The sequence below is a fragment of the Adiantum capillus-veneris genome, chromosome 4, assembly GCF_014529385.1.
Source record: "Adiantum capillus-veneris isolate H3 chromosome 4, ASM1452938v2, whole genome shotgun sequence".
Taxonomy (NCBI): domain Eukaryota; kingdom Viridiplantae; phylum Streptophyta; class Polypodiopsida; order Polypodiales; family Pteridaceae; genus Adiantum; species Adiantum capillus-veneris.
The window spans coordinates 77967613-77985355 of NC_140934.1; the positions used below are offsets into that span (position 1 = coordinate 77967613).

At 42.2% G+C, this 17743-nt stretch overlaps 1 protein-coding gene across 3 annotated transcripts; it reads left to right on the forward strand.

The window, feature by feature from the left end:
• Positions 1 to 1056: 1056 nt before the first annotated feature.
• Positions 1057 to 6671, forward strand: LOC147459457 (beta-fructofuranosidase, insoluble isoenzyme 1-like). Of its 3 annotated transcripts, none has more exons than XM_086509836.1 (9): positions 1057 to 1276; positions 2129 to 2285; positions 2409 to 2653; positions 3804 to 4072; positions 4281 to 4886; positions 5414 to 5575; positions 5661 to 5899; positions 6022 to 6112; positions 6207 to 6671. In XM_086509836.1, exons 3-9 carry the CDS (start codon positions 2479 to 2481, stop codon positions 6384 to 6386), a joined length of 1722 nt encoding a protein of 573 aa, XP_086365962.1. In that variant the 5' UTR covers positions 1057 to 1276; positions 2129 to 2285; positions 2409 to 2478; the 3' UTR covers positions 6387 to 6671. The 3 variants fall into 3 exon arrangements, with proteins under 3 accessions (XP_086365962.1, XP_086365964.1, XP_086365963.1); XM_086509837.1 differs by lacking the exon at positions 1057 to 1276 and adding an exon at positions 1349 to 1736; XM_086509838.1 differs by lacking the exons at positions 2129 to 2285; positions 2409 to 2653.
• The last annotated feature ends 11072 nt before the right edge of the window (positions 6672 to 17743 follow it).

Sequence of the window (17743 nt, forward strand, 5' to 3'; positions counted from 1 at the left end):
TTATCGAAGCCATCACATCAACACCCTCTCGGTGCTCCTACTCAACCCGCCTGCAATTTTTTTTTTTTTTTTTTCTCTATCTCTTGTCTGCTCGGTCGTGCGCTTGACCTGTTGCAATAACAGGGCATTACATGACGTTCGTCAGCACCTGCCTCTTGGGAAATAGCTATGGCAATAGGAGATTCCGCCGCCTGCAGGATCGCAACAATGAGAGAGAGAGAGAGAGAGAGAGAGAGAGAGAGAAAAGCTGCAATAGTGCGATATCTGCCTGCCACAAATTTTGAAGGCATCTCTGCAAGATTCTCTTCCATTTAGGCTGTTTTAGAAATCGTGGCAACATACTCCTAATTCTTGTTAAAAAGGTAGTATTAGTGGGATTTAGCGCAAAGGAGTGGTTGTCGTTATGCATAGGAAATTGTCCTCCTCTTATTTCCAAAGTCAAAAAGAGTCTCTAGAACTAGAATTGAGACACGTTAATTTCCTAATACTGTCAAGGAAAAATTACTAAAATACCCCTCTAATTTCAAAAATTCCCAACATACCCCTCATATTTTGCCAAAAATTCCCAAAATGCCCTTCAATTTTGCCAAAATTTCCAAAATACACCTAATTAACCTCTCAACCATCTCTTAAAACAATTTCTTTTGCAACTCTTCATAGGAAGATTGGTTCTCCTCAATAGAAGATGATAGAACTAGGATTTTAGATGGTATCGAGACCTCTTTAGGTGAAATTGTTGATCATTTTTGAACACAGATGCCTCTATTTGTGAGCTCATTTGTGAATAATTTTGTTTTGAGACACTAAAAGATAGATCTCTATTGCCATAAACATTAGTAGATTATGCAGGGCAAATCCATCCCAAAATGGTGTAAGGGTATATTGGGAGTTTTTGAAATTTGAGGGGTATTTTGGGAATTTCCACAAATTACGGAATTTGCCCTATTTTCAATCCATGCGGGACTCGGCTCTAAGTGCCGTCTAATTTGGCTGCCGTGGGTATTATAAGTAAAGGGACCTAGTGACAGTCTAAGTTTCACCTCTAGCTCGCAGCTGCATGGCAGGCGACGAGTTGTGTGCAGTGGTAGCTACAGCGAGAGCAAGAGCCTACATGCATGCAAGCAAGCAGTGGGTGGTGATCGGGGATGTGATGCATGCATACATATCCAAAGGCCTCTGATCCCACGCTGCACCCAGTTGAGTCAGGTGGGCGTTGACAGTTGCAACAACAAGCAGCTCCTCATGTCCCTTCTCCCTCGTTATCACCAATAACAAGGTTAGTTGTGTGTGTGTGTGTGTGAGAGAGAGAGAGAGAGAGAGAGAGAGAAAGAAAAGGGTGAGATGCATAAGGCTCTTGTGCTTGTACAAAGGTGATAAAGGGGTGTCATGAGGCAAGTCCAGAAATGTCATCCTTAACCGAAGAACCAATTAGCCACCCACATGATTGATAGCGTGAAATGACAGAGAAGGGCTTGCACATGTGCAGTTGCGCCACGGCCCTCTGGGCACTAGCTGAAAATTCTATGACTACAGCATGATACCCTCCTTCTGCTTCTCTAGGAGAGCACAAAGGCCGATGGGCATTCATGGGTCTCCCTGGGAGGAAGGAGAGCTCCAGCTCCTGAAGGGGTTGAAGCTAGTTTGAAGATTCCCCCCCTTATATGATGATTCACATTGCCTTGAATGTGATGATCACTAGAGAGATGAGGACCCTTCTCTAGATCCCCATCATGAGGGTAAGCTGTTGTACAGCCCATTAGACAAAGATTGATTACATACTAGCCTTATCCTTTAGCCCAGGTATATTGCGAATGTTCTTTCACAAGTCTAGGCTTTTTGCTTGCTGCAAGGTAACATATGTTATATTGTTGTAGACGTTGTAGTTGCACAGAAGCGTAGTGACTGCTTTTCCTAGTCAAAAACACAGACACCATTTAGGGCCCAGGCCACGACCGAGACAATCTCACTTTTGGATTGATAAGTGCCATTAAGAGATATATTTTGTAACGTTGTGTGTGTGTGTGTGTGTGTGTGTGTGTGAGAGAGAGAGAGAGAGAGAGAGAGAGAGAGAGAGAGATCTTCTCTAAGGTGGTGAAATTGACTTCAAAATGCTCCTTAATGTACACAGCATCTTTACAATCAATAGAGCCGATCAATTATCGCATCATGAATTGCCAGAGCCAAAACAGTAGATAGAGCACAGCAATTAAGCGTCGCTGCTATCACAACTTGATCAATCCAAACCGTGAATACTTGCGAATTTCGTGCAAATAATACTCTCCAAGGTCCACATTTTACAATATATATTGCAGTCCAGTACTTTCTTGATGCATCATGGTGCAGTTTACTGCATCCTAAAGTTAGGCTTGTTGCAACCCAATGTAATTCATCATGCTTATGATGCACAGGTCCTTTAATCTATACAACAAACAATTGTGCATTGCTACTATCAGTGTTTTGGGATACGAACACCCAGCCATGGCCATACTGGCTTGTGCTCTATTGAGCCTTTGCTGCTGCTTCGTATTGGCCTCAGCTTCTCATCATTTTATGAACAAAGGAACATTCTTCACAACACTCAATGTGCAGGCTTCACAGTCACAACCTTATCGCACCGGTTTCCACTTCCAACCAACTAAGAACTGGATGAATGGTGAGTAAAAGACTCTTGCACATATACACATTCATGCCAGAGTTATTTTGAATCTCTGTGTTTCCAGGAGAGTGAGAAGAAGATTATGAGACAGAGAGATGATAGATAGATTTTATTATCGTCCTCGGAGGTCAAATATGACCCATGGGACCAAAGCTACATGTGATGTAGTATGTAGTGGGCTGTTAAGTGATTCTCGATGCTACAAAATTGTTGTGATGAGAGTCGCAATAAAGAGCCCACACTCTGGCTGGGAGAGGAAAGTGTGTAGGTCCAAGTCACGTCTAAAAATGGAGAGAGAGAGAGAGAGATAGATAGAGAGAGAGAGAGATCTTTGTTTTATCAATCTAATATTCTTTCTGCGTTGCATTGCTCTCAATCCGATGGTGTGTGCGTTACGCAGATCCTAATGGTATGCCACACATCACCTTATCATTTCATTCTCCGAAGTTCTTATTTGAATAGCATTTTCTCAGTTATCATTTAGAAATTTCATTCTCCTCCAAGCTCATTATTTTTTGTGATACAGACTGAACTCGAGGTTTAATGGGTCAAAACCAGCTTTGCATGTAATATTTCGAAGTACCACTTGCATAAGCTCGCATGGTGGTAAACCACACATTTGAGCATTCTACTTGATTATACACAAGAAGATTTAGAAATTTTCTCATGTAGGAAAAGGGAGCCTTTTTCTGTGTTTTTCATACAATACTCAACATCATGAGCTTCTGTTAGGGAGGCACGGCATACCTAGCTAGGTACGATTGGGGGTAAGTGGGCGGGCCGGCGGTCCCCTACCCCCAATCGTACCTAGCTAGGTATGCTGTGCCTCCCGAACAGAAGCTCATGATGTTGAGGTTAGTCATAATGTGAGATTATTGTGAGAATTTGTCCAAAACTCCTTGTGTTATAACAGATTTTCAGCATTCAACTTAATTTAACAGACTTCAACATTTAATTCATCATCAAGTGTCTTTAATCATCAACAACGTACTAATAACTCAATAGTATGCTTTATTCTAATAATGCTTCTCATTTCAGAATCCCATGCCAGCTCAATGAGCCTCAATGGTGTTGCATTTTAACTTGACATTATACGGTGCACATAAATGCCTTTTGTCTAATTATGCATTCTTGTCTAATTATATAGGGCTCATGTTCTACAAGGGCTACTACCACCTATTCTACCAATGGAATCCATATGCTGCAGTATGGGGCAACATCACATGGGGTCATGCAGTTTCAACCGATATGCTAAATTGGCGGATACTTCAACTAGCCCTTGTTCCCGATCAATGGTATGACTTATATGGGTGCTGGTCAGGTTCAGCCACAATTATAGGACCCGATAAGCCCGTCCTTCTCTACACAGGTTGGAGCAATGTGTCCTTCTCCAGGGACAACCAAGTTCAAATGCAGGTAACAAACTCAAAGGGCAAGAGACTTTATGAAAGTTCTTAATCCTGTGAATTTCAAAAATGTATGAAGTCTTTCAAACAAAGACCCAATTTTGGAGCTTTTGCTTCCACAATACATGCTGCATTTTATATTTTATCTTGGATGCGGCACACTTAATGCTGATTTTGTTGAGGATGCTCATTCTGTTAAGCTCTTTGCGTGTATGCAGGCCATGGCCGTACCAGAAAATAGCAGTGACCCTTTGCTTGAAAAGTGGAGGAAAATTGAGGAGAATCCAATCTTGGTAGCTCCCACTGACATCAACAGTACAAAGTTTCGGGATCCTACAGAAGCATGGATAGCTTCAGATGGCAAATGGAGGATGCTCATTGGGGCCAAGAGGAAGAATAGAGGTCTTGCTTTGCTTTACAAGAGTTCTGATTTTGTGCATTGGGAGCAAGCCAAGCATCCTTTGCATAGTGTACCTAGGACTGGCATGTGGGAGTGCCCGGACCTCTATCCCATTCTTGTAGCTGGAAAGAATGGCATTGAAACCTCAGCTAATGGTCATGGTGTAATGCATGTTCTCAAGGTTAGCTTGGATGACACTAAACACGACTACTATACAGTTGGTACATATGTTTCCGACACGGATTCGTTTTTGCCTGCCAATGCTGCCCTTGATGCTGGCATTGGACTTCAATATGATTATGGAAAGTTCTATGCATCTAAGACATTTTATGATAGTGGCAAGGGGCGTCGTATTTTGATTGGCTGGGTGAATGAGTCCTCATCGAGTGAAAATGATATTGGGAAGGGCTGGTCCTCTCTTCAGGTACTATGAGTCATCAATTAAAGTCCTTATAAAGACACACATGGTATGCATGTGAACATGCATGGGCATCTGTGTGCCCATGCACACACATACACAAACGGTTTGTGACTACTTGCATGCATTGACAGATATTAACACAATTAGATGAGTGCATAAATATATGTGTTCCGGGGCAGTCACTTATCAAGAGCTCCCTATATCACGTGCATTAAAAAGGTTAATAATAATACCTCAATATACATACTATATTTACACTAACGTTTTATTTAAAAAAACCCTCATCCCCCTCTAATGTACACATAAAAGTATACATTTTGGGTAATTAATAATCCTCTCTGGTTACCTCATGTGATATGATACATGTTTTGAAAAGTGACCGCTCCGGGACATGTGTACATAACACGAACAAACAACATGCATATATTGAGAGTTGTATATGCCTATGTCACATTATATTCATATAGACACATATATTTGTGAAGCTCAATATTGAAACTAAATCTATCTTTTTGAATGCAATGTGTAAGGGGTTTCCAAGACAAGTCTGGCTTGATGGAGACACAAAGAACAGCCTATTGCAATGGCCCATTGAAGAGATTGAGAGTTTGCGTAGGAAGAGTGTCTCACTTAGTAATGTACCCTTGAAGGCAGGCTCTCTAGTAGAAGTTCGAGGGGTTGAAGGGACCCAGGTATGGTTGTCAATTGATTTCACTATGGACTAAACTTGTGATTATTGATTCAATTTAAAGCTCACATAACTTCAAAATCAAGCAGTTGGATGTTGAGGTAGAGTTTGATCTACCAAGAATGGACCTTGCAGAAGCATTGAATGTGGATGCTAGCAATGTTCAAGTGACATGCAGCAACCTTGGAGCATCACGTCATGGTGCTTTAGGGCCTTTTGGGCTCCTTGTTCTTGCTTCCGATGATCATGTGGAACAGACGGCTCTCTTCTTTTACATTGTGGCAAGTGAACACGGATGGAAAGCTTTAGTATGCAGTGATCAAAGCAGGTTTGTAAAAGAGACTCAATGACATATTACGTATAAACATGGTGATGAGTATATGCCTTTCCAAATCAAGACACAGAGAATTTAGCTCCACACACAATCATGCCAATGCATTATTTTTGCAGATCATCCTTGGCTAGAGATCTTGACAAGACAAGCTACGGTAGCTATGTGTCAATCTCACAAAGAGAAACATCGCTTCGCTTACGAGTTCTTGTAAGTAAATTTTCTGCAACGGACGTCTTATTGTGTGTACCATGCAGCTAACAAGGATTTAAGATCACTTTAACCTTTGCTATCTTTCATGCAGGTGGACCATTCGATTGTGGAGTCATTTGCACAAGGCGGAAAAGTTTGCATTACATCTCGCGTATATCCGACAAAAGCAATAAACAACAAGGCGCATTTGTATTTGTTCAACAATGGAACAGCATCAGTTCAAGTACGCAACTTGTTAGCTTGGGAGATGGCATCAGCAAAAATTGACTAGCATTAGAGACCACTCATGGGGTTGTTCATCAACGCATGTCAAGAGGGTGCTGTTACATCTCCCAAACTATACATGGATGTTACATTTCCCCGACTATACATGGATGCATGTACCTTCCATTTAGCGGATTTTGTAGGCTGTCATAGTTGGTAAAACCTCACACATATCTTGTTTAGAAGCAAAAGACATCTCTAGAGCATCGATTCATTGAATTTTTTTTACGGCTGTAATGCCGCAGAATTTTTTAATTCGTCATAGTGGTGAAAATTATTGAGAAATTCTTGACTTCACTCTAGCAATTGCCAATGCAATGACTAGAATTATATGCTCCATTCCAAACTCTTTTCATTCATGTGCGAAATAGCAAAGCCCCGTTGATACTGGGTCCGACACACACTCCGATGATGCTCCTTTGTCTGAAGGAAATCGTTGCCTCTTCTCGTGGCAAACAAAAGAGCTTCATAATGTTGTTGAATCCAGTTTATTCTATTTGATTGCCTCTGAGATTATAAAATACTTTAAAAGAGATTGTAAAAACATATTCTACTACAGAAAGTTATTTCAATGTTCCAGAAAAAGTTTCATCGTGACATGTTAATTGGCCAGTATACTGCTTTCAATGTTTTCCATAAGTTAAGTCAGACAAAATGTCTGGTTTGTATCACATTGTTGCTGTTCTAATACACAAGGGAGGCTTATGCCAACCTCTCTATTGTAACTAATATTGTCTCTTTTTGTATCACAATTGATTGATTGTGTCTCTTCTAGTACACAAGAAGATTTAGAAATTTTCTCATGTAGGAAAACGGAGTCTCTCATTGTTTTTCATACAATGCATAACATCATGAGCTTCTGCTCGAGAGGCACCGCATACCTAGCTAGGTACGATTGGGGGTAGGGGACCGCCAACCCCCCACCAGGCCGGCAGTCCCCTACCCCCAATCGTACCCAGCTAGGTATGCGGCGCATCCCTCACAGAAGCTCATGATGTTGAGGTAAGTCACAATGTGGGAAATATTGTGAGAATTTGTCCAAAACTTCTTGTGGTACACATGGGAGGGTTCTGTTAACCTATCTGTTGTGACTAGTAAGAGGATCACAACTGATCAATTGTGGCTATTCTATTACACGTGGGAGGGTTATGCCAACTCCTCTTGCTTCATCTGAAAACAATCCAAAAAGGGCTGGTCAAGGAAGCTTTGGCTGTTTCAGGCCTTACAAGAGGACATGCCATTGCCAAGAATATTCTCCTATAATTGCAGTTAAAGAGATCGCATTTGGAAAGATACCCGCTAAAAACAGCCTAGGAATTCCTTCGCCAATCCTTTCTGGGTATCTCTTCCTGTAAATGTAACTCCTCTTGCTTCATCTGAGAACAATCCAAAACGGGCTGGTCAAGGAAGCTTTGGCTATTTTCAGCACTTTCATGAGGACATGCCATTGCCAGGAATATTTTTCTAGAAGTGCTCTACCTCTGTTGGGCATATCCTGCGATCAACAGAGTTTCCTTCGCGGACTGGTACTTGGCATATCCTTCTATAAGTGCATTTCAAGAGACCACAACCAAAGAGAAGCCCTCACTTAGCATTTTCTGTAAACAACCCACTGCCCTATTGGGCATACCCTACAATTAATGGAGCCCAAGAAGCCGCTTACGCACAGCAAACTTTCATAAGTATAGCACATTTGGCATGTATGTCAACTAAGGCTCCATCGAGAAGGATGCTGTAGGGTTGTCAAAAATTAGTCTTGCTATCCAAGGAGACCAGCTATCCAAGTGTAGTGTTCTTTGTTTGGTGCAATGCCATGCTTTTCCCTCATTTCATCAAGCTACCTTTGGCTCTTATCCACCTAGACGTGAGGGACTACATGTATCAAGAAAAATGATTGCATCTATCAAGATGTAGTCTTGTTGCATCCAATGAAAAAGGCCCAGAGCTTCGTGGCCGGTGGTCGTATCCTGATATAATTGTATTCCAAGAGATTGCATCTGGGGAGGTTCCGACCTCTCACATCCTCTGGAAACAGCCCATAGCTTCCTTGGCTAGCCTACTAGCCCTTGCACAGCGCTGTTGTTTGCACGTATAGGAGGATATGCGCTTGCTGGGCATATGCTCCGTTAAATGCATTCCAAGAGACAGCGTGAGTAGGTGCATCTCTCTTGACACCTGTGATCGATGTAGTCCTCCACTCTAGCAAGGGCACCGAAACCCTCTAAACAAGGGAAGCGCCCTCGTATCTCGTAATACATTCGGCATTTACGTATGTAATGCTCCTTTATATCTGGATCTAGAGACTAGGTGGCATAGCTGTCATATCCTCTGATCTGGGGAAACTGATGTGTATCTGCCTATCTCTATCTGGAACTAGTGTGGGGTGTTACCATATACATGTGGTAGTGATGTATGTGAACACACTTAGGACCGTCGGGGCCTTTTTTACCTCTTTAAGGGGTTTTATCTCCATGCATTGTATATATGTCCATCACTATAGGGCTAACTCATCTTTCCATTGCACATTAATTAATATCCTCTCAGTTGTATGCCTTGAGATTCTTTCGTCTTCTCCAAGTTGTGTGCGTTTTTCTGCAACCCTAATTCCAACAATTGGTATCATAGCAGGTTGCATGCGCTTGGGCTTAGTTGCCAACAGCTCCAGTATACGCTTGTTCACTTGCTTAGATTTCTAAGTCGGGTCCATTTCGATCTCCATTTCCACTACAGACAGTATTGCGTCGTTTTCTTGCATAACAGGTCTCTTACAGTCTTCTAGCACGTGTTGTTTCCACTCTGTTTGTCCTCTTTTCAGACAGTTTTCACTTCAGTTGCAGTATTTGTCATGGCTGACAACAACACAGATGTGTTCAAGATGTTTGCTACTGAGGATAGATTGGATAGGGACAATTATTCTATGTGGGCTTACATAATGCAACATGTCCTTGTGTCAAAGGGCATTTGGAACATTGTGCATGGCATTGATGTACGTCTTGGTTCAGAGGATACATGCGATGTTGAGAATGTTGCAGGTCTTGTTGTTGTTAGAGTTGTTTTGCCTATGGTTGAGCAAGCTCATTGGATACATGCGATGTTGAGAATGTTGCAGGTCTTGTTGTTGTTAGAGTTGTTTTGCCTATGGTTGAGCAAGCTCATTGGGATGTAAAAGATGCGCATATTCATGCATTGATTGCGTTGTCTGTGAAGTGCACTATTACTCCTCACATTCGTTCAACAAAATTTACAAAATAGGTTGGGATATTCTGGCTAGTTTTTATGCAAGTCACAATGAGACAAAAATTGCATTGTTATGTAAAGAGCTGGAGTCGATGCTTATGCCTGAGGAAGATGATATGAAAATTTTACTTGCTGGTATCAAGAATATCAATGAAAAACTTATTTTTGCAGGTGAAGTCATTTATGACAGTTCCCTTGTTCAGACTGTTCTTGATGCCTTGCTAGATTCTTACCAGATTTTTTCTAGTACTTGGAGACTTATGACCCAAGGAAATCCTGAAGTTGTCAAGTTTGATGCATTGTGCACATTGCTGTTACAAGAGTCACTTTCCAAAAGAAATAGGACTAGATAGCGTGCAGTTGAACAGACTTTTATTGTTGCTCAGAGAAAAGGTGGCAATAGCAATGCAGTCACTTTTCATGGTTCTTATGCGAATGAAAAATCACATGTTCCTAATGCTTCTGTTGGTAGCAATTCGTCTGAAAATTTTGGTGATAAGGGAAAAAAGAAGATGCGTTGTCATTACTATAAAGCTAATGATCACTTGATCAAGCAGTGTCTTAAGTTGAAGGCCAAAGAGGCTGGTTCTACTACTAATATTGGTTCCACTACAAATGCAGCTATTCTTGAATCTTCTGCGAAAGGAGACTGTGATGTTGTTGTTGATGCAGAATGGGCTTTTAGTGCAGAGTGTACCTATATTAATCATGTTGTCCATGATGCATGCATGCTAGTTGCTGCAAATTCACATGTGTGGTATTTTGACAATGGTGCTACAAAGCACATTACATCACATCGTGATTTTTTCACCTCTCTTGAGTCTGTCCCTCATGGGAATTCAGTTACTTGTGCCAACAATGATTGTTGTCCGGTTCAAGGAGTTGGAAAAATTGTGCTTACTGCTGCAAATGGTAGTTCTTTCACACTTGTTTTCATGCACTTTACGTACCTCAGATCAAGAAGAATCTTTTGTCTGTATCTGCACTTGCTAGACTTGTTCTTGTAGTCAAGTTTGTGGATGACAGATGTACAGTACATGATCTCAGTTTTGATGATGAAATTGTTGCATCTAGCATTTTATGTCGTGGGTTGTATAAGCTCACTTTATATGACAAGTGTGGATAGAATTTTCCAAATGCAGTTGTAGATTCTAAGGCTATTTTAGATGCAAAACTTTGGCATGCATGTTTTGGATATTTGAATTTTACCGGTTTGCTGCGTTTGCAAAAATCTGATATGGTTTCTTCTTTGCCGCCTCTTGAAGCACTTGCAAAACATGTTTATGAAGGCTGTATTTTGGGTAAGATGCAACGTTCAAAGTTTCCAAAGAATGGTTCAGTTAGGGCCACACGTAGGTTGCAGCTTGTGCATAGTGATGTTTGTGGGCCCATTTAAACTCCGCCCTTGGGCAATTACCCGTACTTCATGGCTTTCATTGATGATTACTCCAGTATTATCCGCTTTAAGCTAAGTTCGAAGCGTTTTATGCTTCAAGAAATTTTTGGCCATGACTGAAAATGTCTCAAAATGTAATATGGGCACCCTTCATTCCGATCGAGGGGGGGGATTATATGTCTCATGAATTTGCATTTTTGGATACTCGTGGGATAAAACACCAATGTACAATGCCTTATATCACTCAACGAAATGGCATTGCTGAGAGAAAAAACACGTCACTTCCGAAAATTGCACGATGTATGGTCAAAAGTCAAGCTTTTTTGCATTCGTTTTGGCTTGAGGCCATCATGTGTGCCACTTATGTACTAAACAGGTATCGTATGAAAGCTTTGCATTCTATGACTCCATATGAAGCATGGCATGATAGAAAGCCTTCTATTGAGCACATGCGTGTTTTTGGTTGTTTGGCATACCTTTGGTGCCACAAACACAATACAAAAAATTGGATGATAAGGCTGTCAAATGTATTTTTGTTGGTTATAGTGCTGAAAGACAAGGTTACAGGTTGTATCATCCGTAAACAAAGCGTATCTTGGTCTCACGGGATATTGTGTTTGTGAAAGATTCTGTTCAGCTCTTGTTGTCATGTACTAGAGATAGTAATATAAGCTCACAGGACATTTATGACACTTTGTTGCCTCTTTTTAGTGGTGGAAGTTTGAATGTAAATTCCAATGAGGCAAATGTATAGCCTACGGTTTTTGAAAATGTTATAGATCAACCTATTAATGATGTAGATGTACATGATGTACTTGGTGAGGAAAGGGCTGAGAATGAGCAAGCTAGAGGTATGCCTAAATGGCTGGTGCATACTTTGCGTGATAGTAAATTAGATGCACCTTTGTCTAGTCGTACTCGTTCAAGTTCTGGCCATGTATCTTATGCATCAGATTGTTATGCTTTGGCTGTGTCTAGCTTACATGATATTGAGGACCTCTGTCTTTTGATGAAGCGCAGAATTCAGAAAATTGGATGGCTACCATGCAATCAGAAAATGATGCACCTATAGAAATTGACACATGGACTTTATGTGATTTTCCTCCTTGCAAAAAGGCCATTGGTACGAAGTGGATTTACAAGTTGAAACGCAAGTCGAATGGTGAGATTGATTGCTATAAGGCTCGACTTGTTGCAAAGGGTTATGCACAACAAAAAGGCATATATTATGAAGAGACTTTTTCTCCCACTTGTCGTATGACTACTATGCATTTTCTATGTGCATTGGCAACTCGTTTTGGTTGGGATGTACATCAATCAAACGCAGCCTCGCGGTTTTGTCAAGAAAGGACAAGAGGACAAGAGGACAAAGTGTGCAAATGTAAGAAACAAAGCTGACATCTATGCATACTAACATGAGGATTCTCCTCCCATAGCAAGGTCTCGTGATGACTCTAGTGCTAATCAGGCATATTGATGATGTGGAAGCTCCCATAAGCCATGTATATAGGATATTGATCTTAGAAGTGCCTCAGCCACAATCGGTGTGGCCTCCAAGTCTACTTTGACAATCTCATGCAAGACTGGCCTTACATCTAATCAACCTAGATATCATAATCATGAGAGGTCTCTCCATCGCTCTCCATCCATCATAGGTCCCCAACCAGTCCCAGTGTGATGGTTCAAGCTAAGGCCCAAAATCTATATCCCTGATAATAATGTGGAGGTCACCAATGTGTCGAAAAGCCATAGCTCAGTGCGGGGCTCCTAGATCTACATTTGTGAGCACATCCGCTCTAAGCCTCCTAATATCGCATACCCTTGTGTCAATCTCGTTGCCACTGCCTCCTCTCAAGAAGAAGGAAAACCCTCTAAATTGCACTCTGTGATATGTGTAGGACTCCACGTACTCCACCAACCTTCCACCCATACATGAGAGCTGGTGTTGATGCCCTCACCCACTCTGTTGTAGTGTTAAATAGCGTTACCTTGGTCTTGCCAAGATTCACCGATAGGTCTCTATCATGTTCAAAGGTCCATAATGCATCGAGTTGCTTCTACAACCCTAGTGGTGAGTCAGCTATGAGAACCATGTCATCCGCATATAACAACAGGGGTATCCAAGTACCCGATAGATGTGCTCCTTTATCTCCCTGTCCGTCAATGTACCTTGACACCTCATTGACATACATACCAAAAAGAGTAGGTGAAAGTGGGCATCCCTGTTTCACTCCAATGCTGGAGTGAACCACATCTAATAAAAGCCCTCTGTTGTGCATACTCTGCCTGTTTCCATCTCATACAATGCCAAGATCCACCATGTAAGGTTAATAGAGACTTCAAAACTGTATAGCCTGCACATCTATCTTGCTCTAGAGACAAATGCCTTGCAAAAATACACAAGACAACGATAGATATTTTCTACCCTTATCAATAATGGATCTAAGTGTGAGTATATGATCCAAAGTAGAGTAACCCTTAAACCCTACCTAGCCTTGAGCTCTAATAACCTCTTGATCTTCCCATTGGCTAAGTTGACGCTTCAGTATAGATGCATATAACTTGGCTAGTCTATGGCCGACCATGATGGTGCAATAGTTTCTAGGTAGCATAGGATCTCCTCCCTTTTGTCATGTGCACATCTAACCCTATGTGCATTTGAACAAGCTAACTTCTACTTCTAGGGTTTAGGACATCCTAGGAAGTGTTCTAGCACCCTTGTGAGCCTGTACGTAGGACTTGCATGCCCAAAAACTTTAGAGTAGTTGCATACCCTTTGATTGCACATGAGCACAACGAGTGTTTGCTAGGTGTAGGCACTTGGGAGTGTTCCCATAGAGTTGCATCAGTACCAAGCCTAGGTAATAACTACATACGAATCACCTCTTATTAATGTTTCATCAACTTATTTTAATAAGTGACGTTTTAGCCAACAATTACCAAATCATGGTATTTTTTACAAGATTGCCAGACCTAGCTCTAATCCCACATACCCGCAGTACCTCAGCATCTCTATCGTTAGCCTATAGCACCCCATCAGCACCAATGTTTTGTTTTCAGCCATAACCTCACCGTACCGTCGTAGATCCAACCATCAATACCAATGTTTTCAGATTTCATCCCTAGCCTCATCGTCAAATCACAAACCCGAGCCGGATCAGCCCCAACATTTTCAGTACCCTTAGCCTCACAAATCCAAGCACGTAAGGACCATTGTATCAGCATTTGTGCAATTTAAAGCAAATACCTCTCTAGCGAGGGCCCCCCTCTCTCTCGCTAGGGGGCCCTTGGAGGGGTGTTTGGGACTCCATCTGGTGTTAGTCTTCTCTCTCTCTCTCTCTCTCTCTCTCTCTCTCTCTCTCAGAGAACCTTCATTCAGAGTATCATTCTCTCCTCTCTCTAGTCTTTGCACATCTCTCATTATGTACCGAGCACTCATCATGAGCATTCACCATCAATCACTTCCGTTGCAGATTACACATTTTGTACATGCACGTCGATATTAATGCTCCAACTCTAAGAAAATCCTTCATACATCACTCTGTTGGACATGTTTCTCAACAAAGGTGCCAACATATCTCAAGCATGAGATAGGTTCTCTACAACTAGACCATCATGTCTTGTGCTCTCCCAATATGTTATCTATCATGTACCATGCCAAGAGTGAAAAAGGTAGATGTAAGGGGGAGAGATCCTGGTGATGATTGTTTGGAGGATTCATCTCATGTCGTATATATACTCCTAGCATACAGTCCCCATGTGTCCAGAGAGGTGATGGGTGTAGTTGCCTGTTGTTGATGAAAGAGCCTCCATACCTCTCTGTAACCTTGACTCAAGAATAGTTGATAGATATCCTGCTTAAGCTACACCAAACAGGCATGCTTATTCCGCCTCACCAAGCGTTGGAAGAGAGTCTATAAGTAGCACCATGTCGGTGTGGGTTGCATGTGATCCTCCAAACAGTGGCCATCTAGCAATGCCATTAAGTATCGCCAACTCATGCGAAGCTCCCATCTCCAAAAGATGTCTATGTGTATCCCTATGCATTGTGTAAGGATCTCTCAATGCCAAGATCTATTGTGTTCTCCGATGATGTGACAAAGAAAGCCACTTGGCAACATGCCGTCCTAGCATTGAAATCCCCAACCAAAATAACATCTCCTTATCTTGAGTCCTCCATGATCTCCTTACCCATAATCACATATAGATTTTTCCCTCTTGCCATCTTGGCGTACACAGCTAGAGGTAGTAGGTTTGTCACAAGTTGGTGACGTGACATGGCCCCTTGGGTGTTAGTGTCAATCTTGGACAAACCAACCGAGCAATGAAATCCTAAAAACTAATGATGTGGTATCATGTACAGATGCAACCCATAAAATGCAGACACCCTGTTCACGTGGCACCTATATGGATTCTCCACAAATTGCGGAACAACCGAGGGGCACTAGATTTTGGACAATAGTGCTTTTGGAGGTCAACTTTCCAAAGAGTTGCTTTTAGGCCAAGGGTATTTAAATATATTTACCTTGGGGGACTCTCTCTGGAATTCTAGGTTTTGTGGAAGCAAAGCTCAGTCCCGATAGTTGCGCATTTGTGAAGAACCACAAAGGAAATACCAAAAAGGGCACCAAGTTTTTGGGGCTAGTGCACGTCCGCATCCACAGCGTCGATTCTCTCTCTCTCTCACTCTCTCTCTTTCTTTGTCGTCTTCCCTTGGACCTCCCTCAGCCTGGGCAAGGGGTTGTCCTTTGGGGGGGCATCAATAAACAGCCTTGTCCTCCAACGGCACACTCTGCACTGGCCAACCTCGAATTGCATTTTTGTATTGGCCGACTCAGGCCGCATCTTGAGACAAACCCACCTTCCCCAGGGTCGTAGCGACACCCCCAAAGATGGACATCTTTGCCCACCTTCAAAATGAAGTTGAACAACTTCGCAAAGAGAACAATGAGCTCAAACAGGGACTCACCGCCATCAAAGCTCGTCTCACCACAATGAAGAACTGCAAGAAAGAGGAGGTGGAACATATGGAAGACAAGCTCAATAAAACAAATCCGGAAGTAGAGACCACCCTCACAAAGGATTTCAAGATTCAAGTGCAAGAGGTCATCTTGCGTAAGGTTGAAGAACGGGTGGCATCCACACTATGTGAATGACAACAACAAGAGGATATTTCCCTCAATGTTTGCATTGGCAGGCTTACAAGTGATTGGAAAGGGGAGTGGGACCTCAAGTTTCACCAGTCCTTTGCCTGCATTCAAACAACAACCCACATGATACAATGAGATCCAACAACAATCACCTCTCTTACACACAAGCATTGCATCAACCATGCAATCATCACTTTCAAGACAAGGTTCCCTTCATCAAAGTTCTTACGTTTCCGAAGGGTAGGATTGCTCCCTTGCTTTCTTATATTATCTCTGTGAACCTAGTTGTTTCCATGGAGTTGTCGAGTATACGATCATTCCTAGCCTTCTAGACATGTTTGCGCTAGGTAGGCACCAGCTGTCCATCCGTTCCAAGGTTCCGCTCATCAGTAGACTTTCAGTCCCATCAAGGTTGTATTGGAACACCATTTGTTCCGTTCTTTCCCATCGATTACCATTATAATCCCACAGTTGGCCCAAACATCGGACACCTTTGTTATTGATCTTTCTAGTAGCTTCCCTCCAAAATGGGTTCAAAGAAATGCTTCCCACCTTAGACAACCATGGGGACTAATGAGATGCGGAGTTGTGAAAGTACCTTGTAAGTTGTCCACATCCCAAATTCTCTGTTGCTCCTAATGAGCTTGCCCATCGCACCATTGAGCTTCAGGCTAGCCCACCGAGGGGCAAACAATTTGTCGTGTATCTTGAGCCCTTTCCACTAACCACCTTGTGAGTAGAGCTTGGAATTTTCCATCATGGCATTGGCCATAGTAGCCCGAGACTGGTCTTGCTTCATGAGTGCGGCCACAAACTTAACACACTAGGCCTCTGCATGGATACCAGGGCTAAGAATCCCAAGACCGCCTTGCTCAATCAATCTCTCAACTGTTTCCCAGCTAGCCCATTGCCAGGGCATCAAGTCTTTGGTGTTGTTCTTCCATAGGAATCTTCTTACGGGTTTGAGGAACTCTTTCCAATTTCATTTGGCAAGCTTCAACAACAAGAGCTAGATTTGAAGATGAAGAAGAGATGCTGACCACAAGTGATGATGTTGACCTAAAGTTCTATTCGTCTTCTTATCTACATGCAAATTGTGGCAATATTGCTCATACTTTTGAGGTATTTTCTGAAGAGTTCTATGAAGGAGAATGGATTTTGATTGGTCGCTACCTTAGCACTCTTACTAAGCATGAAGGGTGGACGGATCAAGAGTACAAAAAGATCAGGAAAAAAGCTTACGGCTATTTTCTGAAGGATGGCCATTTATGGAAGCAGCCAAAACGCTCTAAAGGAGTACCACAACGGGTTGTTTGTGATAAAGCGACTCAACAACGGGTTATCAAAGAGTTTCATGAATGTTTATGGGCTGGACACAGAGGGGTCTGGGCAACTTTTGTCAAGATTAAGGATCGTTACTGGTGGAAAGGTATGTATAAAGATGTGGCTCAGTTTGTGGAGACATGCCTAATATGCCAACAATATTCTAATTTGCGACATCGAGATGGGTTGCATCCCACCTATCTAGTGGCTATGCACTACAAGTGGGTGGTGGACCTGATTACCATGCCAGTAGGTGTC

Excerpts from the sequence above, each read along its gene's own strand:
- LOC147459457 (XM_086509836.1), top strand. The coding sequence starts at position 2,479 with ATGGCCATACTGGCTTGTGCTCTATTGAGCCTTTGCTGCTGCTTCGTA. Across the intron at positions 2,654-3,803 it reads AACTAAGAACTGGATGAATG|GGCTCATGTTCTACAAGGGC; the intron begins GTGAGTAAAAGA and ends CTAATTATATAG. Across the intron at positions 4,073-4,280 it reads ACAACCAAGTTCAAATGCAG|GCCATGGCCGTACCAGAAAA; the intron begins GTAACAAACTCA and ends GCGTGTATGCAG.